At 43.6% G+C, this 25,882-nt stretch overlaps 1 protein-coding gene across 5 annotated transcripts in view; it reads right to left on the reverse strand.

Annotated features, from left to right (window-relative positions):
• LOC141106250 (uncharacterized) overlaps positions 1-25,882 on the reverse strand; it is an 83,336-nt gene that overhangs the window by 42,616 nt on the left and 14,838 nt on the right. For all 5 annotated transcript variants that reach the window (XM_073596873.1, XM_073596871.1, XM_073596872.1 and 2 more), the window contains exon 2: positions 9,860-9,898. In XM_073596873.1, coding sequence (XP_073452974.1) covers positions 9,860-9,898 — 39 coding nt within the window. The remainder of the gene's footprint in view (positions 1-9,859; positions 9,899-25,882) is intronic.

Here is a 25,882-nt window from a genome sequence, read left to right on the forward strand (position 1 = left end):
CTTCTCCTCTTCTGACGGTTCTTAAATAATGGGCGGGCCCACCCGGTGACCCCGCCCCCCTCTCTGACCCACGGTGACTTGACGGGACTTCCCTGTGGCGTCACGGGGAATGCCACAGGGAAGTCCCGTCATGTCCTCGTGCGTCAGAGGGGGGGCGGGGTCACCGGGTGGCCCTGCCCCCATTAAAGAACCGTCAGAAGAGGAGAAGCGTCACACAGCGGGAGCCTCCCTCCATGCCATCATGGATGCGGAGCGACCCGAAAAGAAGATGAAGAGAAGAAGATGAAGAGAAGAGCGGGAGCCTCCCTCCATGCCATCATGGATGCGGAGCGGCCCGAGGAGAAGAAGGGAAGAAGACGCCGACGAGGAGATGCTGGACGAGAATGCCAGAGGAAGAACCAGAAGAGCCAGAAGAACTAGAAGAAGAAGAAGATGAAGGAAGATAGAAGAAAGAAGAAGCATTTAAATAAAGGAATTGTCAAAAACTGTCTCTTGTCATTTTTAACATTTTTGACAGTTTTTTAGTGAAATGGCCCTTACCATTTCACACAGGGGGGAGGGCCGGGATCTGGGGGTCCCCTTGTTAAAGGGGGCTTCCAGATTCCGATAAGGGTTGTGGGGATGAGGCCCTTGTCCTCATCAACATGGGGACAAGCTGTTTTGGGGGGCTACCCCAAAGCACCCTCCCAATGTTGAGGGCATGTGGCCTTGCACGGTTCAGGAGGGGGGGCGCTCTCTCGTCCCCCCCTCTTTTCCTGCGGCCTGCCAGGTTGCGTGCTCGGATAAGGGTCTGGTATGGATTTTTGGGGGGACCCCACGCCGTATTTTTTTATTTTGGCTCAGGGTTCCCCTTAATATCCATACCAGACCTGAAGGGCCTGGTATGGAATTTAGGGGGACCCCCCACGTCATTTTCTTTTTTTAATTATAGCCGGGGTTCCCCCTTAATATCCATACCAGACCTGAAGAGCCTGGTATGGAATTTAGGGGGACCCCCCACGTCATTTTTTTTTTTTTTAATTTTGGTTTGGGGTTCTCCTGTGGGGAATTCCCATGCCGTTTTTATCAATGAACTTCTATGTGTATTGTCGGACCGGCAATGCATTAATAGCCGCGAGTTGTTTTAAATGACTTTTTATCCTTTGAAATGTCATTTTGCTGTCAGACTGTTCTAAACACGGGAAACATGAGCCCTTTTACAGGCATACTATAGACACCCCCCAGGTACAAAATTTTAAGGGATATTACACTTTTATTGTTTCACTTTAAGCATTATTAAAATCACTGCTCCCGAAAAAACGGCCGTTTTTAAAACTTTTTTTTTGCATTGATCCATGTCCCCTGGGGCAGGACCCAGGTCCCCAAACACTTTTTATGACAATACCATGCATATAAGCCTTTAAAATTAGCACATTTGATTTCTCCCATAGACTTTTAAAGGGTGTTCCGCGGCATTCTAATTTGCCGTGAACACCCCAAATTGTTCACTGTTCGGTGAACTTGCGAACAGCCCATGTTCGAGTCGAACATGAGTTTGACTCGAACTCGAAGCTCATCCCTATTTATGACACTCATTAGAACTGCAAAGGTTATTTGGATCAGTGGTGATACATCCTCAAAATTACAGAACAAGTCAATTTGAATCTGACTAACTGCTACTGTCCAATAGCATTTTATATTTACTATAGTGTGTCCATATACTATATATTTGGACTCTGGTATCTTCATTTGTTTTCAATCCAGCTTCCACTAATCAGGGACTGCCCAGATATTACTGTATATGAACTATATTTGTATATAGTGTTTTTTTCACATTTTAAAGGTTTACATAGGTTAGGTCTATGTGTAAGGTATTTTTTTCAATAAAGTACATACATACATTTAGTATATTTGTCTTTTTTATATTGTGACTATGTAGCTGGATGAGGGTGTACAAACGTTTTAGATTTTTTTTTTACTTGCTTATTTTTTTTTTGCTGATTTTGTAGCTCTGGATTAGAGGGCTGAGGACTTCATAAGCAATGTAAAATTCTTACGCAGACATTTATTTAAACTAGCATAGCCCTGCAAGTTAAAGTGTTTGTTAACCCAAAAAAAAATATTGATCCTGTTTCTTTAAAGCTGTTGTACAGCACAGTGCTTGTACGGTGTAATTTGGCCCCCTGCTTCACCTGAAATACCTGGCTGATCCTGCCAGTTTCTGCCCTCCCCTCTGTACTCTGACCACAATAATCAGGGCTGCTGAGCCGTCATCAGTGTACGTCCCTCCGTCAGCCAAAGCCCTGCTCTTTATGTCTGTGTCTCCTCTGTCCTCCCCCCTCCCTGCTTGTCAGCTCCCTGATCCTCCGCTCCTGCTCTAAAAAAGAAAACAGTGTTTTTCTTCTATAGTTCCGACTATTATATAATATTAAGCTCCCCAGCAGATGTAATTTTTTAAAATATGTAGTATAAAAGCTTACTTCAGAGCGCCGTTCGACGCTCACGTGACTGCCCGCCGGTCTCCTCCCCTCCTCTCCTCCTTCCCTCATCTCGGCTGACATCAACAGGGGTTTCCCAGCACCTCCCCCTGCAGCTATCAGATCGGGTCAGGAGACCGGCTGGCAGTCAGCTGAGTGCCGAACGGCACTCTGAAGTAAGCTATTATGTAAAAACCAGTTTCCTCTAAAGCTGGGACTTTAATGGACCAGGAACGCTTAGAAAGTAAGGGATTTCTAGAATTACAAATTTATTACAAAGAGTGAATGACATATTGAAAATGTGATAAAACTAGAACACATGATTGAAAGAAAAAAACAAATAGAGGACAAACTAGAAAAAGCCCAAATTGACTGTTGGAAGGACAGGGGAAATCCAACACTTTTCAACGAATGAGGTAGAAGTCTTCTTCAGGGAAAATGGGCTGAGAATTTCCAGATTAATACATACAATCTTCAATATCAATATACACATAATTATAAACAGAATTAAAAATTAATAATGTGACATAATTTATAAACAGATCATAACTAAGATTATTTACAGGAAAACCAAGACAAAGAAAAAGAAATTGTAGATAATAGTAAGTATCCATACTGACCTCATGTGTTATATATGTCAAGCAGGAGAAGTCATAGCTCAACAAGTGGAAGGAAACTAAAACACCAGAACAGCATCATGAAGCCAGAGTAGAATGGAACTAAACCGTGTCCAAATCAAAACCCTGTATCTGAATATGCCTCCCAAAAAGGGGGCCGGAGCAGTGTTGAGAAACAAAGTAGACAGTCTACTGACTGGAATGGTACCAGCTGATTGGAAAAAAGCCAATGTAGCACCAATATTTAAAAAGGGCCCAAAATACATCCCTGGGAATTTCAGACCAGTTAGCCTAACATCAATAGTATGTAAACTCTTGGAGGGGATGATAAGGGACTATATACAAGATTTTAGTCATGAGAACGGTATCATTAGCAGTAATCAGCATGGATTCATGAAGAATCGTTCTTGCCAAACCAATCTACTAACCTTCTATGAGGAGGTGAGTTGCCATCTAGATAAAAGAAGGCCCGTAGATGTGGTGTATCTGGATTTTGCAAAAGCATTTGACACAGTTCCCCATAAACGTTTACTGTACAAAATAAGGTCCGTTGGCATGGACCATAGAGTGAGTACGTGGATTGAAAACTGGCTACAAGGGCGAGTTCAGAGGGTGGTGATAAATGGGGAGTACTCGGAATGGTCAGGGGTGGGGTTCCCCAGGGTTCTGTGCTGGGACCAATCTTATTTAATTTGTTCATAAACGACCTGGAGGATGGAGTAAACAGTTCAATCTCTGTATTTGCAGACGATACTAAGCTAAGCAGGGCAATAACTTCTCCGCAGGATGTGGAAACCTTGCAAAAAGATCTGAACAAGTTAATGGGGTGGGCGACTACATGGCAAATGAGGTTCAATGTAGAAAAATATAAAATAACGCATTTGGGTGGCAAAAATATGAATGCAATCTATACACTGGGGGGAGAACCTCTGGGGGAATCTAGGATGGAAAAGGACCTGGGGGTCCTAGTAGATGATAGGCTCAGCAATGGCATGCAATGCCAAGCTGCTGCTAATAAAGCAAACAGAATATTGGCATGCATTAAAAAGGGGATCAACTCCAGAGATAAAATGATAATTCTCCCACTCTACAAGACTCTGGTCTGGCCGCACCTAGAGTATGCTGTCCAGTTCTGGGCACCAGTCCTCAGGAAGGATGTACTGGAAATGGAGCGAGTACAAAGAAGGGCAACAAAGCTAATAAAGGGTCTGGAGGATCTTAGTTATGAGGAAAGGTTGCAAGCACTGAACTTATTCTCTCTGGAAAAGAGACGCTTGAGAGGGGATATGATTTCAATATACAAATACCGTACTGGTGACCCTACAATAGAAATAAAACTTTTTCGCAGAAGAGAGTTTAACAAGACTTGTGGCCACTCATTAAAATTAGAAGAAAAGAGGTTTAACCTTAAACTACGTAGAGGGTTCTTTACTGTAAGAGCGGCAAGGATGTGGAATTCCCTTCCACAGGCGGTGGTCTCAGTGGGGAGCATCGATAGCTTCAAGAAACTATTAGATAAGCACCTGAGTGACCACAACATACAGGGATATACAATGTAATACTGACACATAATCACACATAGGTTGGACTTGATGGACTTGTGTCTTTTTTCAACCTCACCTACTATGTAAACCATGAGGGATCTAAATACATAAAAAAACATGGGGGGGGGGGGGGGGTATACTAATAGTGAATGATTTATTATATATATATACACACACACACATTTATAATATAGGACATAAACGAATGCATGAGGGGATGGACGTTTAATAAAGTTGTCCAAATATGTGATGATAAACATACCTATCACCTACAGATTTATGGGGTAGATCTATCAATACAGGAGTAAATTCTATGAAGTTACTTGTCCATACACCCAATCCAGCTAGCAATGGCCACTGATGTTAAGGCAGGGCTGTACCACAGATGAAACTATGAGAGCGCGTCATGCTCCAAATTTGTTCAGCAAATGTCCAGGAAAGAGCTGAAAAGTCAACAGCCAAACCTGGAAACAAGAGTGGTAAACATTTGTATTACAATGAGGGGAAGTTATCCCTTCAATGCAAATGGTACTGAAATTCAGCAGACCCCAAGTATCAAAGAGGTGTATCATACCTTATAGATGTCATGAAGTTGAGCAGTTCCCTATGTCTCCAGACTGATGCAAGGAGAATGGAGGAGCTGTGGGCTTTTATATAGTGGCCATAGTGAAAAGGGGGTGTGGTAGATGAAGTCATCCTAGGGTGTTCCCTCAGTTCTGCTCCAGGATTGGCCCAACTGAGCCAGCGGTGCACCATGCTACGCCGCCGACACAGGTGTACCCAATCATGATGACGCTGGGTCTCAGCATCGCTCATAAATCACGTAATCGCGAGAGCCGATCGCAGATGACATCATCGCGAGCAGACGCCGGACCCGATCACGTGATGACGTGGCACGCTGTGCTGCCTGCCCACTGGCGCACAGGGCACAATGGCGCACAGAGAAAAACCACGCACCAGAGCCCAAAAGGGGGAGGTCCATATGGCCTGGCTGACCCTTTTGGCCAGTACCTTCATATCAGACGAAACTGCTCAAACAATAATACATTTAACCGCTTCCCTACCCGGCCATAGACAAATGACGTCCACAGATGGGATCTCCCATCCTGGGTGGATGTCATATGACGGCCTCGGGTTTCCGGCCGCCTAGGGGGCGCGCTCGCGTGCCCGCCGCATTGCTCGGGTCCCAGGGCATGTGCCCGGCGGCCGCGATGTCTGCCAGGCACCCGCGATTGCCTGTTAACCGGGCCGGACTGTGGATCTCTGTGTGTAAATACAGAGATCCACGTCCTGTCAGCTCAGAGGAGAGCGATCTGTGTTCCCAGAACGGAGGAACACTGATCGGTCTCCTCCCCTTGTGCGTCCCCTCCCCCTACAGTTAGAAGCATTCCCTAGGAAACACATTTAACCCCTCCCCGCCCCTTAGTGGTTAACCCCTTCACTGCCTGTCACATTTACACAGTAATCAATGCAATTTTATAGCATTGATCGCTGTATAAATGTGAATGGTCCCAAAAATGTGTCAAAAGTGTCCGATGTGTCCGCCATAATGTCGCAGTCACGAAAAAAAATTGCAATCGCCGCTATTACTACTAAAAAAAAAAAAAAAAATAATTATTTTTTTTAAAAAATGCCATAAATCTATCCCGTATTTTATAGACGCTATAACTTTTGTGCAAACCAATCAATATACGCTTATTGCGATTTTTTTTTACCAAAAATATGTAGAAGAATACGTATCGACCGAAACTGAGGAAAAAAATTGTTTTTTTTTTTAAAAATTGGGATATTTATTATAGCAAAAAGTAAAAAATATTGTGTTTTTTTCAAAATTGTCGCTCTTCTTTTGTTTATAGCGCAAAAAATAAAAACCGCAGAGGTGATCAAATACCACCAAAAGAAAGCTCTATTTGTGGGGGAAAAAAGGACATCAATTTTGTTTAGGTACAATGTCGCACGACCGCGCAATTGTCGTTCAAAGTGTGACAGCGCTGAAAACTTAAAAATTGGTCTGGGAAGAAAGGGGGTGAAAATGCCCGGTATTGTTAAAGAATAAGCAGACAAACTTAGGGCAAGATTCTTAGCTTGTGGTTAGTCCAACAAGTGCCTTAAGCGAGCTTTCAAAAAAGCTGCTATAAAACTAGACTATAAAACTAGACAAGAACTGTTATATAAAACCAAAACTTAGAAACCCGACACCAATCATTCAAGAATCTTTACCCGTTACTCTAACCAGCAGGAATGTTTCAAACAGATTATCAACAAATATTTGTACATTCTAACACTTGATCCTATAGCTGGATAATGTGTAACTGAGCATCCAGCATTCACATTTCGGAGGACCAGATCTCTGAGAGACAAATTGGTCTCGAGTGAGTTTAGAGGTGGCAGGAGGAATCCCTGTGAAAGACTGGGTACATTCAGATGCGGGGTATGTTGGTATTGTCCATATATGAACATCTTCATGCACCCAGATCTTCCTAACAGGGTCGAAGTTACACCCAGGCATTATGCCAACTGTCGAACACAAGGTGTTGTGTACCTGTTACAGTGTGACTGTTCCTGTTTTTACGTGGGAAAGACCAAAATGGAATCCTGGCAGATAATATACCGTCACATCCTAGGTATGCAATCATGCAATCCAGATCTGCCACTTGGACAGCACGTTACCCAATTCCATGGTGGTTCTTTCCCACGGATTAAATTCTTAATACTAGATAGAGTATACCCAGGCCTTAGAGGTGGGGACTCGAACAAGACACTGTTACAACAGGGACAACGCTGGATTTTTAGACTCAATGCTATCACGTTCCCTGGCCTCAACGAGATGATATCTTACAAGCCCTTTTTGGAGGGAATCGTCTCGGGGGGAGAATAACTAGTTTTTTCAGTCAATCTTTCCTGATCCATCCATCAATCTGCTAGCTCTCCATATCCTTTTCTACAACTTTGTCTATACTTGTTTTTGCACTATATTGTTGTTGTTATACATGCTATTGGTGTGTGAGTTTACTAAACAATGGTGTTATTTAGCATTGAAAGATCATGTCTAAGATAATATACATTTCTAATATTGTATGGATGGGTTTATATATTGATCTCATGTGCTAATTGTTATTCCATGATAAATTGGCACTTTATTCCATTTTTCTTTTCCTTTCTCCTCTCTCCTTTTATTCTATTCTCCTCTTTCCCTCCCCCTTCCTTCTAGGCATCTACTGTGTGGATATGAGCTTCTTCCTTTTAGCAGCCGATGCACATCCATTTAAGCCTTATTTGCTCTTAGTCCTGATGGCTGTCTTGTAACCTCTTCAGCCTTGTGTATGTTTTCCACAGCTTAGCCTTGTTCCTTTCCCCCTGTGTTCTGATTATTTGTTCTCCTAGCTGGCGCACCCAGGTTGTATGGACCGCCCCCTTGTGGGGCAGTGACGGCGGCTTGTTCGGGCTCTGGTGTGTGGTTTTTCCCTGTGCGCCGTTGTGCCCTGTGGGTGTTAGTGGGTGGGCAGCACAGTGCGCCATCCCGTGATCGGGTCCGGCGTCTGCTCGTGATGATGTCATCTGCGATCATCTCTCACAATGGCGTGATTTTCATCACGATTGGGTACACCTGTGTCGGCGGCATAGCATGGTGCGCCACCGGCTCAGGGTGGCCAATCCTGCAGCAGAACTGAGGGAACACCCAAGAATGACTTCATCCACCACACCCCCTTTCCACTATGGCCACTATATAAAAGCCCACTGCTCCTCCATTCTCCTTGCATCAGTCTGGAGACATAGGGAACTGATCAACTTCATGACATCTATAAGGTATGATACACCTCTTTGATACTTGAGATCTGTTGATGTTCAGTACCATTTGCATTGATGGGATAACTCTCCCTCGTTGTAATACAAATGTTTACCACTCTTGACTCCAGGTTTGGCTGTTGACTGTTCAGCTCTTTCTTGGACATCTGCTGAACAATTTTAGAGCATGACACGCTCTCATTGTTTCATCTGTGGTACAGCCATACCTTAACTTATGTGGCCATTGCTAGCTGGATTGGGTCTATGGACAAGTATCTTCATAGAATTTACTCCTGTATTGATAGATCTACCCCATAAACCTGCAGGTGATAGGTATGTTTATCATCACATATTTGGACGACTTTATTGAACGTCCATTCCCTTATGCATTCGTTTATGTCCTATATTATAATTCATTCACTATCGGTATACCTCCCCCCCCCCCCTGTTTTTCTATGTATTTAGATCCCTGTTGGTTTGTTCCTCAACACTGCTCCAGCCCCCTTTTTTTGGGAGGCCTATTCAGATGCAGGGTTTTGATTTGGACACGGTTTTGTTCCATTCTGCTCTGGCTTCATGACGCTGTTCTGGTGTTTTCGTTTCCTTCCACTTGTTGAGCTATGACTTCTCCTGATTGACATTTATAACACATGAGGTCAGTATGGATACTTACATCTATGTTTTCTTTTTCTTTGTCTTGGTCTTGGTTCCTGTAAATGATTTTAAATATGATCAGTTTATAAATTATGTTACATTATGAATTCTGTTTGTAATTATGTGTATATTGATATTGTAGATTGTATGTATTCATCTGGAAATACTCAGCCCATTTTCCCTGAAGAAGACTTCTACCTCATTCGTTGAAACGCTGGATTTCCTCTGTCCTTCAGACAGTCGATTTGGGCTTTTTCTAGTGGTTTGTCCTCTATGTGTTTTTTCCTTTTGATCATGTGTTCTAGTTTTATAAATTTTTCAATATGTCATTCACTCTTTGTAATAAATTTGTAATTTTATAAATCCCTTACTTTCTGAGCGTCCTTGGTCCATTAAAGTCCCACCTTTTTGAGGAACCCGGTTTTTACATTTTGTATTAGGGATGTGGACCTGAACTAGCTTTTTTCAATTAGTTGGCAACAACCTTTGTATGAAGTAAGCTATTATACCGCATATTTTTAAAAATTTCATCCATCGGGGAGCTAAGTGTTATATACCAGAGGGAACTATAGAAGAAAACTTTTGACCTTGACAAACACTTTAACATACTGAGTGTTTTTTTGCACTGAAGTTCATCTGATAACCAATGCCCTCTTTTGTTTTTTTCAAATAAATTTCAACACAGTCTGTGTCCTTTATTCCTTCAGAGAACTTTTGGTATTAGATGGCTATTAGCTAAATGTTAGGGATACCTTTACCCTATCAATCCCCCATTTGCCAGAAGACAAGAAACTCTTCATACCAGGGTTGGAGTTAATGGCATCTTTCAACTCAGAGGAGCCTACAAAGAAAAGCAAATTTTAGGTCAATAAACACAAACACATTTAAATGGATCTTGCATCAAACCCACCATCTTTCCTAATCATTTATTGTCTCTCACTTCATTAAGCTAAATTTTACAGCACATTAACTGTATATACTATGATGAAAAATCATTTATAATACATCACGGTTGCTTTATTAATAAAACTGTGATTGGTGACAAAAATAAATATACTTTTTATCCCACTTTGCAGATGTGGGGACCCTGTCCTAAGCACTTTAGTGTCGTTGCTGGGTTGTAGTCAGCTTGAGCTCTGAATTGTTTTAGGTCTGCTTTCAGTGGGTTATTCCTAAACCCAGATTACTGTTTGATTTTGCCTGTTATTGGAGAGTGCCCCAGGCAATATAGTAGGAAAATACAATAATTCTGAGTCATTAATATTTATGTCTCTCTGGCTAACCATAAGGAAGTTTTTTTCCCATGGTGCATGTGGGGAAGGATATACAGATTTGGGACAACCTTCCAAAAAAGATATTTTTGTCCTTGCCTTCTGGGCTGCTGCTTGGAAAGGAGTCTGTTTTAGAGGCCTCTACATCCCAGGCCTGCTGCCTGGAGAGGACTAAAACAAGAGTGGGCCTACAAGTAAGTCTGGGACCAGAAAGGTTTGCGCTACTGTGCTGAAGGGTACAGGAGGGGTGCAGGAGCACCAAAAGAAGTAGCTTTGCAGCTGAAAACTAGAAAATAACATGCATAAAAGAAGAAGCACCAGACCAAAGGATAAAATAGTCCATATTAATTTATTAGTTTTTTCTACAAAACAGCCAACTTCCCCTTCATCAGGGCTTCAGATAAAATAAGAATCTTGAATAGACTTGAAATAGAGCTTTCTTGGGTGAATCTGCTCAGGGAAACTAACTGCTGGATCAAAAGAGTTACTGGCCGGCAGTATCTACATGAGCAATCAAGATAGGATTATCTTGGTTGCTCAAGCAGACTAAAGCCCTGATGAAGGGGGAGTTGTTATGATCTCTGAAAAGCATGTTTTCTAGTACAAACTAGTTATATATAGTTGGTAATGCTGAAAAAAGACACCAGTCCATCCAGTTCAACCTGTGTGGGTGTGTGAATGTGCTTATTTCAATAGTACAAAATATATATCCCTGTATGTTGTGATCATTAAGGTGCCCAGCTAATAGTTTTTTGAAACTATTGATGCTCCCTGTTGATACCACTGCTTGTGGATGAGAATTCCACATCCTTACTGCTCTAACAGTAAAGAACCCTTTACGGTGCTTTTGGTTAAACCACTTCTCTTCCAATTTCAGTGAATGGCCACGTGTCTTTTTAAACTCCCTTTCACTGAAAAGTTTTTTCCTTATGCTAGGGTCACCAGTAGGGATGAGCCGAACACCCCCCCAGTTCGGTTCGCAGCAGAACACGCAAAAAATTTGTTCGAACACGCAAACACCGTTAAAGTCTATGGGACACGAACATGAATAAATCAAAAATGCTAATTGTAAAGGCTTATATGCAAGTTATTGTCATAAAAAGTGTTTGGGGACCTGGGTCCTGTCCCAGGGGACATGTATCAATGCAAAAAAAAGTTTTAAAAACGGCCATTTTTTCAGGAGCAGTGATTTTAACCACTTGCCGACCGCCTAACATAGATATACGTCGGCAGAATGGCACGGGCAGGCAGAATCACGTACCTGTACGTGATCTGCCTCCCGCGGGCGGGGGGTCCGATCGGACCCCCCCCCGGTGCCAGCGGCGGTTGGCATTTGACTGGGAGCGTTGGGAGGCGAGGGGGAGACCATCCGATCGTGGCCCCCCCCCTCGCGATCGCTCCCAGCCAATCGGAATCCTCCCCTGCCTGTGTGTAGTTTCACACAGGCAGAGGATGTGATGTCATCTCTCCTCGGCTTGGCAGTTTCCGTTCCAGCGCCGAGGAGAGAAGACATGTAAGTGCACAAAACACTACACACACACAGTAGAACATGCCAGGCACATAAAACACCCCGATCCCCCCCAACCCCCCCCCCCCCCCCGTCACAAACTGACACCAAGCAGTATTTTTTTTTTTTTTTTCTGATTACTGATTGGTGTCAGTTTGTGACAGTTACAGTGTTAGGGCAGTGAGTGGTAGCCCCCTTTAGGTCTAGGGTACCCCCCTAACCCCCCCTAATAAAGTTTTAACCCCTTGATCACCCCCTGTCACCAGTGTCACTAAGCGATCATTTTTCTGATCGCTGTATTAGTGTCGCTGGTGACGCTAGTTAGGGAGGTAAATATTTAGGTTCGCCGTCAGCGTTTTATAGCGTCAGGGACCCCCATATACTATCTAATAAATGTTTTAACCCCTTGATTGCCCCTTAGTTAACCCTTTCACCACTGATCACCGTATAAGTGTTACGGGTGACGCTGGTTAGTTCGTTTATTTTTTATAGTGTCAGGGCACCCGCCGTTTATTACCGAATAAAGGTTTAGCCCCCTGATCGCCCGGCGGTGAAATGCGTCGCCCCAGGCAGCGTCAGATTAGTGCCAGTACCGCTAACACCCACGCACGCAGCATACGCCTCCCTTAGTGGTATAGTATCTGTACGGATCAATATCTGATCCGATCAGATCTATACTAGCGTCCCCAGCAGTTTAGGGTTCCCAAAAACGCAGTGTTAGCGGGATCAGCCCAGATACCCGCTAGCACCTGCGTTTTTCCCCTCCGCCCGGCCCAGCTCAGCCCACCCAAGTGCAGTATCGATCGATCACTGTCACTTACAAAACACTAAACAAATAACTGCAGCGTTCGCAGAGTCAGGCCTGATCCCTGCGATCGCTAACAGTTTTCTTGGTAGCGTTTTGGTGAACTGGCAAGCACCAGCCCCAGGCAGCGTCAGGTTAGCGCCAGTACCGCTAACACCCATGCACCGTACACCTCCCTTAGTGGTATAGTATCTGAACGGATCAATATCTGATCCGATCAGATCTATACTAGCGTCCCCAGCAGTTTAGGGTTCCCAAACACGCAGTGTTAGCGGGATCAGCCCAGATACCTGTTAGCACCTGCGTTTTGCCCCTCCGCCCGGCCCAGCCCACCCAAGTGCAGTATCAATCGATCACTGTCACTTACAAAACACTAAACGCATAACTGCAGCGTTCGCAGAGTCAGGCCTGATCCCTGCGATCACTAACAGTTTTTTTGGTAGCGTTTTGGTGAACTGGCAAGCACCAGCCCCAGGCAGCGTCAGGTTAGCGCCAGTACCGCTAACACCCACGCACGCACCGTACACCTCCCTTGGTGGTATAGTATCTGATCGGATCAATATCTGATCTGATCAAATCTATACTAGCGTCCCCAGCAGTTTAGGGTTCCCACAAACGCAGTGTTAGCGGGATCAGCCCAGATACCTGCTAGCACCTGCGTTTTTCCCCTCCGCCCGGCCCAGCCCAGCCCACCCAAGTGCAGTATCGATCGATCACTGTCACTTACAAAACACTAAACGCATAACTGCAGCGTTCGCAGAGTCAGGCCTGATCCCTGCGATCGCTAACAGTTTTCTTGGTAGCGTTTTGGTGAACTGGCAAGCACCAGCCCCAGGCAGCGTCAGGTTAGCGCCAGTACCGCTAACACCCATGCACCGTACACCTCCCTTAGTGGTATAGTATCTGAACGGATCAATATCTGATCCGATCAGATCTATACTAGCGTCCCCAGCAGTTTAGGGTTCCCACAAACGCAGTGTTAGCGGGATCAGCCCAGATACCTGCTAGCACCTGCGTTTTGCCCCTCCGCCCGGCCCAGCCCAGCCCACCCAAGTGCAGTATCGATCGATCACTGACACTTACAAAACACTAAACGCATAACTGCAGCGTTCGCAGAGTCAGGCCTGATCCCTGCGATCGCTAACATTTTTTTTGTAGCGTTTTGGTGAACTGGCAAGCACCAGCGGCCTAGTACACCCCGGTCGTAGTCAAACCCGCACTGCAGTAACACTTGGTGACGTGGCGAGTCCCATAAGTGCAGTTCAAGCTGGTGAGGTGGCAAGCACAAGTAGTGTCCCGCTGCCACCAAAAAGACAAACACAGGCCCGTCGTGCCCATAATGCCCTTCCTGCTGCATTCGCCAATCCTAATTGGGAACCCACCACTTCTGCAGCGCCCGTACTTCCCCCATTCACATCCCCAACCAAATGCAGTCGGCTGCATGAGAGGCATTTTCTTTATGTCCTCCCGAGTACCCCTACCCAACAAACCCCCCCAAAAAAGATGTTGTGTCTGCAGCAAGCGCGGATATAGGCGTGACACCCGCTATTATTGTCTCTCCTGTCCTGACAATCCTGGTCTTTGCATTGGTGAATGTTTTGAACGCTACCATTCACTAGTTGAGTATTAGCGTAGGGTACAGCATTGCACAGACTAGGCACACTTTCACAGGGTCTACCAAGATGCCATCGCATTTTGAGAGACCCGAACCTGGAACCGGTTACAGTTATAAAAGTTAGTTACAAAAAAAAGTGTAAAAAAAAAAAAAAAAACACAAACAAAAATATAAAATAAAAAATAATAGTTGTCGTTTTATTGTTCTTTCTCTCTCTATTCTCTCTATTGATCTGCTCTTTTTTACTGTATTCTATTCTGCAATGGTTTATTGTTATTATGTTTTATCATGTTTGCTTTTCAGGTATGCAATTTTTTATACTTTACCGTTTACTGTGCTTTATTGTTAACCATTTTTTTGTCTTCAGGTACGCCATTCACGACTTTGAGTGGTTATACCAGAATGATGCCTGCAGGTTTAGGCATCATCTTGGTATCATTCTTTTCAGCCAGCGGTCGACTTTCATGTAAAAGCAATCCTAGCAGCTAATTAGCCTCTAGACTGCTTTTACAAGCAGTGGGAGGGAATGCCCCCCCCCCCCAACGTCTTCCGTGTTTTTCTCTGGCTCTCCTGTCTCAACAGGGAACCTGAGAATGCAGCCGGTGATTCAGCCAGCTGACCATAGAGCTGATCAGAGACCAGAGTGGCTCCAATCATCTCTATGGCCTAAGAAACCGGAAGCTACGAGCATTTTATGACTTAGATTTCGCCGGATGTAAACAGCGCCATTGGGAAATTGGGAAAGCATTTTATCACACCGATCTTGGTGTGGTCAGATGCTTTGAGGGCAGAGGAGAAATCTAGGGTCTAATAGACCCCAATTTTTTCAAAAAAGAGTACCTGTCACTACCTATTGCTATGATAGGGGATATTTACATTCCCTGAGATAACAATAAAAATGATTTAAAAAAAAAAAAAATGAAAGGAACAGTTTTAAAATAAGATAAAAAAAATAATAATAATAAAGAAAAAAAAAAAAAAAAAAAAAAAGCACCCCTGTCCCCCCTGCTCTCGCGCTAAGGCGAACGCAAGCATCGGTCTGGCGTCAAATGTAAACAGCAATTGCACCATGCATGTGAGGTATCACCGCGAACGTCAGATCGAGGGCAGTAATTTTAGCAGTAGACCTCCTCTGTAAATCTAAAGTGGTAACCTGTAAAGGCTTTTAAAGGCTTTTAAAAATGTATTTAGTTTGTCGCCACTGCACGTTTGTGCGCAATTTTAAAGCATGTCATGTTTGGTATCCATGTACTCGGCCTAAGATCATCTTTTTTATTTCATCAAACATTTGGGCAATATAGTGTGTTTTAGTGCATTAAAATTTAAAAAAGTGTGTTTTTTCCCCAAAAAATGCGTTTGAAAAATCGCTGCGCAAATACTGTGTGAAAAAAAAAATGAAACACCCACCATTTTAATCTGTAGGGCATTTGCTTTAAAAAAATATATAATGTTTGGGGGTTCAAAGTAATTTTCTTGCAAAAAAAAATTATTTTTTTATGTAATCAAAAAGTGTCAGAAAGGGCTTTGTCTTCAAGTGGTTAGAAGAGTAGGTGATGTGTGACAAGCTTTTAAATGTTGTGCATAAAATGCCAGGACAGTTCAAAACCCCCCCAAATGACCCCATTTTGGAAAGTAGACACCCCAAGCTATTTTCTGAGAGGCATGTCGAGTCCATGGAATGTTTTATATTTTGACACAAGTTGCGGGAAAGTGACAAATTTTTTTTTTTTTTTTTTTGCACAAAGTTGTCACTAAATGATATATTGCTCAAACATGCCATGGGAATATGTGAAATTACACCCCAAAATGCATTCTGTTGCTTCTCCTGAGTACGGGGATACCACATGTGTGAGACTTTTTGGGAGCCTAGCCGCGTACGGGACCCCAAAAACCAAGCACCGCCTTCAGGCTTTCTAAGGCCGTAAATTTTTGATTTCACTCTTCACTGCCTATCACAGTTTCGGAGGCCATGGAATGCCTAGGTGGCAAACCCCCCCCCCCCCCCAAATGACCCCATTTTGGAAAGTAGACACCCCAAGCTATTTGATGAGAGGTATAGTGAGTATTTTGCAGACCTCACTTTTTGTCACAAAGTTTTGAAAATTGAAAAAAGAAAAAAAAAATGTTTTTTCTCGTCTTTCTTTATTTTCAAAAACAAATGAGAGCTGCAAAATACTCACCATGCCTCTCAGCAAATAGCTTGGGGTGTCTACTTTCCAAAATGGGGTCATTTGGGGGGGGGGGTTTGTGCCACCTGGGCATTCCATGGCCTCCGAAACTGTGATAGGCAGTGAAGAGTGAAATCAAAAATTTACGCCCTTAGAAATCCTGAAGGCGGTGATTGGTTTTCGGGGGCCCGTACGCGGCTAGGCTCCCAAAAAGTCCCACACATGTGGTATCCCCGTACTCAGGAGAAGTAGCTAAATGTATTTTGGGGTGTAATTCCACATATGCCCATGGCCTGTGTGAGCAATATATCATTTAGTGACAACTTTGTGCAAAAAAAAAAAAAAAAAATTTGTCACTTTCCCGCAACTTGTGTCAAAATATAAAACATTCCATGGACTCAACATGCCTCAGAGCAAATAGCTTGGGGTGTCTACTTTCCAAAATGGGGTCATTTGGGGGGGTTTTATGCCATCTGGGCATTTTATGGCCTTCAAAACTGTGATAGGTAGTGAGGAGTAAAATCAAAAATGTACGCCCTTAGAAATCCTGAAGGCAGTGATTGGTTTTCGGGGCCCCGTACGCGGCTAGGCTCCCAAAAAGTCCCACACATGTGGTATCCCCATACTCAGGAGAAGCAGCTAAATGTATTTTGGGGTGCAATTCCACATATGCCCATGGCCTGTGTGAGCAATATATCATTTAGTGACAACTTTTTGTAATTTTTTTTTTTTTTTTTGTCATTATTCAATCACTTGGGACAAAAAAAAAAAATATTCAATGGGCTCAACATGCCTCTCAGCAATTTCCTTGGGGTGTCTACTTTCCAAAATGGGGTCATTTGTGGGGGTTTTGTACTGCCCTGCCATTTTAGCACCTCAAGAAACGACATAGGCAGTCATAAATTAAAGGCTGTGTAAATTCCAGAAAATGTACCCTAGTTTGTAGGCGCTATAACTTTTGCGCAAACCAATAAATATACACTTATTGACATTTTTTTTACCAAAGACATGTGGCCGAATACATTTTGGCCTAAATGTATGACTAAAATTGAGTTTATTGGATTTTTTTTAGAACAAAAAGTAGAAAATATCATTTTTTTTCAAAATTTTCGGTCTTTTTCCGTGTATAGCGCAAAAAATAAAAACGGCAGAGGTGATCAAATACCATCAAAAGAAAGCTCTATTTGTGGGAAGAAAAGGACGCAAATTTCGTTTGGGTACAGCATTACATGACCGCGCAATTAGCAGTTAAAGCGACGCAGTGCCGAATTGTAAAAAGTGCTCTGGTCAGGAAGGGGGTAAAACCTTCCGGGGCTGAAGTGGTTAATAATGCTTTAAGTGAAACAATAAAAGTGAAATATTCCTTTAATCACTTCAGCCCCGGAAGGATTTACCCCCTTCCTGACCAGAGCACTTTTTACAATTTGGCACTGCGTTGCTTTAACTGCTAATTGCGTGGTCATGCAATGCTGTACCCAAACGAAATTTGCGTCCTTTTCTTCCCACAAATAGAGCTTTCTTTTGATGGTATTTGATCACCTCTGCGGTTTTTATTGTTTGTGCTATAAACGGAAAAAGACCAAAAATTTTGAAAAAAATGATATTTTCTACTTTTTGTTATAAAAAAAATCCAATAAACTCAATTTTAGTCATACATTTAGGCCAAAATGTATTCGGCCACGTCTTTGGTAAAAAAATGTCAATAAGTGTATATTTATTGGTTTGCGCAAAAGTTATAGCGCCTACAAACTAGGGTACATTTTCTGGAATTTACACAGCCTTTAATTTATGACTGCCTATGTCATTTTTTGAGGTGCTAAAATGGCAGGGCAGTACAAACCCCCCCCCAAATGACCCCATTTTGGAAAGTAGACACCCCAAGGAAATTGCTGAGAGGCATGTTGAGCCCATTGAATATTAATTTTTTTGTCCCAAGTGATTGAATAATGACAAAAAAAAAAAAAATTACAAAAAGTTGTCACTAAATGATATATTTCTCACACAGGCCATGGGCATATGTGGAATTGCACCCCAAAATACATTCAGCTGCTTTTCCTGAGTACGGGGATACCACATGTGTGGGACTTTTTGGGAGCCTAGCCATGTACGGGGCCTCCAAAACCAATCACCGCCTTCAGGATTTCTAAGGGCGTACATTTTTGATTTCACTCCTCATCACAGTTTTGAAGGCCATAAAATGCCCAGATGGAACACCCCCCCCCCCAAATGACCCCATTTTGGAAATATGACACTCCAAGCTATTTGCTGAGAGGCATGTTGAGTCCATGGAATATTTTATAGTTTGACACAAGTTGCAGGAAAATGACAATTTTTTTTTTTTTGCACAAAGTTGTCACTAAATGATATATTGCTCACACAGGCCACGGGCATATGTGGAATTGCACCCCAAAATACATTTAGCTGCTTCTCCTGAGTACGGGGATACCACATGTGTGGGACTCTTTGGGAGCCTAGCCGCGTACGAGGCTCCGAAAACCAATCACCGCCTTCAGGATTTCTAATGGCGTAAATTTTTGATTTCACTCTTCACTGCCTATCACAGTTTCGGAGGCCATGGAATGCCCAGATGGCACAACCCCCCCCAAATGACCCCATTTTGGAAAGTAGACATCCCAAGCTATTTGCTGAGAGGCATGGTGAGTATTTTGCAGCTCTCATTTGTTTTTGAAAATGAAGAAAGACAAGAAAAAAAAAATGTTATTTTTTTTTTTCAATTTTCAAAACTTTGTGACAAAAAGTGAGGTCTGCAAAATACTCACTATACCTCTCAGCAAATAGCTTGGGGTGTTTACTTTCCAAAATAGGGTCATTTGGGGGGGGGGGTTGTGCCATCTGGGCATTCCATGACCTCCGAAACTGTGATAGGCAGTGAAGAATGAAAGGCGGTTCTTGGTTTTCGGGGTCCCGTACGCGGCTAGGCTACCAAAAAGTCTCACACATGTGGTATCCCCATACTCAGGAGAAGCAACAGAATGTATTTTGGGGTGTAATGTCACATATTCCCATGGCATGTTTGAGCAATATATCATTTGTGCAAAAAAAAAAAAAAAAAAATTGTCTCTTTCCCGCAACTTGTGTCACAATATAAAATAAAATATTCCATGGACTCGACATGCCTCTCAGCAAATAGCTTGGGGTGTCTACTTTCCAAAATGGGGTCATTTGGGGGGGGGGGTTTGAACTGTCCTGGCATTTTATGCACAACATTTAGAAGCTTATGTCACACATCGCCCACTCTTCTAACCACTTGAAGACAAAGCCCTTTCTGACACTTTTTGTTTACATGAAAACATTTTTTTTTTTTGCAAGAAAATTACTGTGAACCCCCAAACATTATATATTTTTTTAAAGCAAATGCCCTACAGAATAAAATGGTGGGTGTTTCATTTTTTTTTTTCACACAGTATTTGCGCAGCGATTTTTCAAACGCATTTTTTGGGGAAAAAACACACTTTTTTAAATGTTAATGCACTAAAACACACTATATTGCCCAAATGTTTGATGAAATAAAAAAGATGATCTTAGGCCGAGTACATGGACACCAAACATGACATGCTTTAAAAACCTGCAGTGGCGACAAACTAAATATATTTTTAAAAGCCTTTAAGAGCCTTTACAGGTTACCACTTTAGATTTACAGAGGAGGTCTACTGCTAAAATTACTGTCCTCGATCTGAACTTTGCGGTGATACCTCACATGCATAGTGCAATTGCTGTTTACATTTGACGCCAGACTGACGCTTGCGTTTGCCTTTGCGTGAGAGCAGGGGGGGACAGGCATGCTTTTTTATTTTTTTTCTTTATTATTTTTTTGCTTTTTTATTTTATTTTTAAACTGTTCCTTTCATTTTTTTTTTAATCATTTTTATTGTTATCTCAGGGAATGTAAATATCCCCTATGATAGCAATAGGTAGTGACAGGTACTCTTTTTTGAAAAAAATGGGGTCTATTAGACCCTAGATCTCTCCTCTGCCCTCAAAGCATCTGACCACACCAAGATCGGTGTGATAAAATGCTTTCCCAAATTCCCAATGGCGCTGTTTACATCCGGCGAAATCTAAGTCATGAAATGCTCATAGCTTTCAGTTTCTTAGGCCATAGAGATGTTTGGAGCCACTCTAGTCTCTGATCAGCTCTATGGTCAGCTGGCTGAATCACCGGCTGCATTCTCAGGTTCGCCGTTGGGACAGGAGAGCCAGAGAAAAACATGGAAGAGGGTGGGGGTGGGGGGGACATTCCCTCCCACTGCTTGTAAAAGCAGTCTAGAGGCTAATTAGCCACTAGGATTGCTTTTACATGAAAGCCGACTGCTGGCTGAAAAAGAATGATACCAAGATGATACCTAAACCTGCAGGCATCATTCTGGTATAACCACTCAAAGTCCAGCAACATACCAGTACATTGCTGCATGTAATCTTTTTTTCATGCAGCCTGTGGGCTGAACGAAAAAAAAAAGAGATTGATCGGTGGGTATACCCACCATTAGAATACCTCCCTTCATCCACCCACTTTTAATGATGGGCATACATGCACCGTTTATATATGCCAAAGCATGGGGGCATCCTCCCGCAAAAGGTAGGAGCAAATCGCTCCTCCGGCCCTGCTGCACTCATGCTTCGACATATATCACCTCCGCTGGAGTCACGGCTTTATATATCGTGGGAGCAAACGCTGTTGCTGTCAAGACAAATAAATCCGTGCTGCAGCTGAATGGCGTACCTGAAGACAAAAAAATGGTTAACAATAAAACACAGTAAACGGTAAAGTATAAAGAATTGCATACCTGAGAAGCAAACATGATAAAAATAAAACATTGCAGAATAGAATACAGTAAAAAAGAGCAGAACAATAGAGAGAGAATAGAGAGAGAGAGAACAATAAAACGACAACTATTTTTGTTTTTATTTTATATTTTTTTGTGTTTTTTTTTTTTTTACACATTTTTTTGTAACTGTAACCGGTTCCAGGTTCGGGTCTCTCAAAATGCGATGGCATCTTGGGAGACCCTGTGAAAGTGTGCCTAGTCTGTGCAATGCTGTACCCTACGCTAATACTCAACTAGTGTATGGTAGCGTTCAAAACATTCACCAATGCAAAGACCAGGATTGTCAGGACAGGAGGGACAATAATAGCGGGTGTCACGCCTATATCCGCGCTTGCTGCAGACACGACATCTTTTTTGGGGGGGTTCGTTGGGTAGGGGTACTCGGGAGGACATAAAGAAAATGCCTCTCTTGCAGCCGACTGCATTTGGTTGGGGATGTGAATGGGGGAAGTACGGGCGCTGCAGAAGTGGTGGGTTCCCAATTAGGATTGGCGAATGCAGCAGGAAGGGCATTATGGGCATGACGGGCCTGTGTTTGTCTTCTTCTTGGTGGCAGCGGGACACTACTTGTGCTTGCCACCTCACCAGCCTGAACTGCACTTATGGGACTCGCCACGTCACCAAGTATTACTGCAGTGCTGGTTTGACTACGACCGGGGTGTACTAGGCCGCTGGTGCTTGCCAGTTCACCAAAACGCTACCAAAAAAACTGTTAGCGATCGCAGGGATCAGGCCTGACTCTGTGAACGCTGCAGTTATGCGTTTAGTGTTTTGTAAGTGACAGTGATCAATTGATACTGCACTTGGGTGGGCTGGGCTGGGCCAGGCAGAGGGGCAAAACGCAGGTGCTAGCAGGTATCTGGGCTGATCCCGCTAACAATGCGTTTTTGGGAACCCTAAACTACTGGGGACGCTAGTATAGATCTGATCGGATCAGATATTGATCCGTTCAGATACTATACCACTAAGGGAGGCGTATGCTGCGTGCGTGGGTGTTAGCAGTACTGGCGCTAACCTGACGCTGCCTGGGGCGACGCAGACCTTATCTGACCCTAAAACCGAAGTTATATCACCGCCGGGCAATCAGGGTGCTAAACCTTTATTCGGTAATAAACGGCGGGTGCCCTGACACGATAAAAAATAAACGAACTAACCAGCGTCACCCGTAACAGTTATACTGTGATCACCGGTGAAAGGGTTAACTAGGGGGCAATCAAGGAGTTAAAACCTTTATTAAGTAGTATATGGGGGTCCCTGACGCTATAAAACACTGATGGCGAACCTAAATATTTACCTCCCTAACTAGCGTCACCAGTGACACTAATACAGCGATCAGAAAAATGATCGCTTAGTGACACTGGTGACGGGGGGTGATCAAGGGGTTAAAACTTTATTAGGGGGGGTTAGGGGGGTACCCTAGACCTAAAGGGGGCTAACACTAACTGCCCTACCACACTAACTGTCACAAACTGACACCAATGCAGTAATCAGAAAAAAAAAAACTGCTTGTGTCAGTGTGATGGGGGGGAGGGGTGATCGGGGGGTAAAGGGGGGTGTAATGTGTGCCTGGCATGTTCTACTGTGTGTGTAGTGTGCACACATAGCGATGTCCTCTCTCCTCGGCGCCAGAACGGAAAATACAGAGCCGAGGAGAGATGACATCACTTCCTCCGCTTCTGTTTACTATGCAGAAGCCGAGGAAGCCTGTCATTTGCCAGGAGCGATCGTGAGGGGGGGAGCCACGAATGAGTGGCCTCCCCCTCACCTCTCATCGCTCCTGATGAGAATCCGACCGCCGCAGGCACCGGGGGGGTCCGATCAGACCCCCCGCCAGCGGGAAGGCAAGGACGTACCTGTAAGTCCTTTTGCCTGCCCATGCCATTCTGCCGACGTACATCTTCGTGCGGCGGTCGGCAAGTGGTTAAATTTCGTACCTGGGGGGGTCTATAGTATGCCTGTAAAGTGGCGCATGTTTCCTGTGTTTAGAACAGTCCGAGAACAAAATGACATTTCAAAGGAAAAAAGTCATTTAGAAGATTTTGTGGCTATAATGAATTATCGGTCCCGGCAATAAACATAAAAGTCATTGAAAAAAACGGCATGGGATTCCCCCACAGTCCATTACCAGGCCCTTTGGGTCTGGTATGAATATTAAGGTGAAACCCAAACCAAAATTAAAAAAAAAAAAAATGTGTGGGGGTCCCCCCAATTCCATACCAGGCCCTTCAGGTCTGGTATGGATATTAAGGGGAACCCTTCGCCAATTTTTTCTTTTAAATGGCGTAGGGGTCCCCCTTTAAAATCCATACCAGACCTGAAGGTATGGATTTTAAGGGGAACCCTGCGCCAAAATTACAAAAAAATGGCATGGGGTCCCCCCAAAAATCCATACCAGACCCTTATCTGAGCACGGAACCTGGCAGACCGCAGGAAAAGAGGGGGGATGCGAGAGCGCCCCCCCTCCTGAACCATACCAGGCCACATGCCCTCAATATGGGGTGGATGTTCCCATGTTAATGGGGACAAGGGCCCCATCCCCACAACCCTTGCCCGGTGGTTGTGGGGGTATGCGGGCTGGGGGCTTATCAGAATCTGGAAGCCCCTTTAACAAGGGGACCCCCAGATCTCGGCCCCCCGTGTGAATTGGTAATGGGGTACAAATATACCCCTACCATTTCACAAAAAAAGTGTCAAAAATGTTAAAAAAACACAATAGCCGGTTTTTGACAATTCCTTTATTAATGTCTTCTTCTTTCCCCGCTTCTTCTTCCATCCTCTTCTGGTCTTCCTTCGGTTGTCTTCTTCTTCCTCCATCTTGCTCTTCCCCTGCTTCTTCCTCTATCTTCCTCTGCTTCTTCCTCCGGTCTTCTCCGGCATCTCCCTCCGGCTTCTTCTTCCCTGCTTCGTTCTTGTGACAGCTCTTATATAACTGAGAGCTGGGCCACCCGGTGACCCCACCCCCCTCTGATGCATGGGGACTTACCTAAGGCTTCCCCCGTGGTGTCAGAGGGGGCGGGGTCACCTGTTCACTTTTATTGTTTCATTTTAAGCATTATTAAAATCACTGCTCCCGAAAAAATGGACGTTTTTAAAACTTTTTTTGCATTGATACATCCCATGGGACAGGACCCAGGTCCCCAAACACTTTTTGTGACAATAACTTGCATATTAACCTTTAAAATTAGCACTTTTGATTTCTCCCATAGACTTTTAAAGGGTGTTCCGCGGCTTTCGAATTTGCCGCGAACACCCCAAATTGTTTGAACCCGAACATAAAGCTCATCCCTAGTCACCAGTAAGATATTTGTGGATCGCTATCATATCCCCTCTCAAGCATCTCTACTCCAGTGAGAATAAATTCAATGCTTGTAGCCTTTCCCCATAGCTGAGGTCCTCCAGTCCTTTTATTCATTTTGTTGCCCTTCTCTGAATTCTTTCCAGTTCCAGCACATCCTTCTTGAGGACTGGTGCCCAGAATTGGATGGCATACGCATGATGCGGCTGGACTAGAGTCTTGTAGAGTGGGAGAATTATAATTTTATCCCTTGAGTAAATTCCCCTTTGGATGCATGCTAGTACTCTGTTGGCTTTGCATGCAGCAGTGTGGCATTGCATGCCATTGCCGAGCCTGCCATCTTCTAGGACCCTTAGAGCTTTCTCCATCCTGGATTCCCCCTGAGGTTCTCCACCTAGCGAGTAACTTGCGTTCATATTTTTGGCACCCAAATGTATCACCTTACATTTTTCAACATTAAACCTCATTTGCCATGTAGTTGCTTACCCCATTATTTTATTTAGGTCTTCCTGTAAGGTTTCCACATCCAGCGCAGAAGTTATTGCCCTGCTTAGCTTTGTATCATCTGCAAATACTGAAATTGAGCTATTTAGCCCATCCTCTATATCATTAATTAATAAATTAAACAAAATGGCCCCAGGACAGATCCCTGGGGGACCCCACTTATCACACTGGATGAGTACTCGCCATTTATAGCCACCCTTTGGGCACCCCCTGTAACCAGTTTTCAATCCAGGTACATACCATATGGTCCATGCCAAACCTTAGTTTGTAAAGTAAATGTTTGTGTGGAACTGTATCAAAAGCCTTCGCAAAATCCAGATACACCACATCCATCCACCGCCCTTCCTTTATCTAGATGAAAGCTCACTTCCTCATAGAATGATAATAGATTGCTCTGGCATGAATGATTCTTCATGAATCCTTGCTGATTACTGCTTTCTGTTTTCATCAGCAAAAAACATATGGTCCCTTATCCCTTCCAATAGCTTACATACTATTAATGTTAGACTGACTGGCCTGTAGATTCCAGGGATATATTTCTGCCCTTTTTTAAATATTGGTATCGTGTTGGCTTTTCTCCAATCAGCTGTTCCCATTCCAGTCAGTACACTGTCCATAAATATTAGGGAAAATGGTTTGGTTATCACCTGACTGAGTTCTTTAAGGACCCTCGGGTGTAAGCCATCTGGTCCTGGTGACTTATTTATGTTAAGTCTATTTTTGATACAGTCTTCTGTTAGCCATGAAGGTGCATTCTGTGACGTGTTATTAACATTATAGTCTTGGTTACAAAATCCCCCTTTTTCCTTTGTG

This window comes from Aquarana catesbeiana, linkage group LG08 (assembly GCF_042186555.1).
Source record: "Aquarana catesbeiana isolate 2022-GZ linkage group LG08, ASM4218655v1, whole genome shotgun sequence".
NCBI classification, from domain to species: domain Eukaryota; kingdom Metazoa; phylum Chordata; class Amphibia; order Anura; family Ranidae; genus Aquarana; species Aquarana catesbeiana.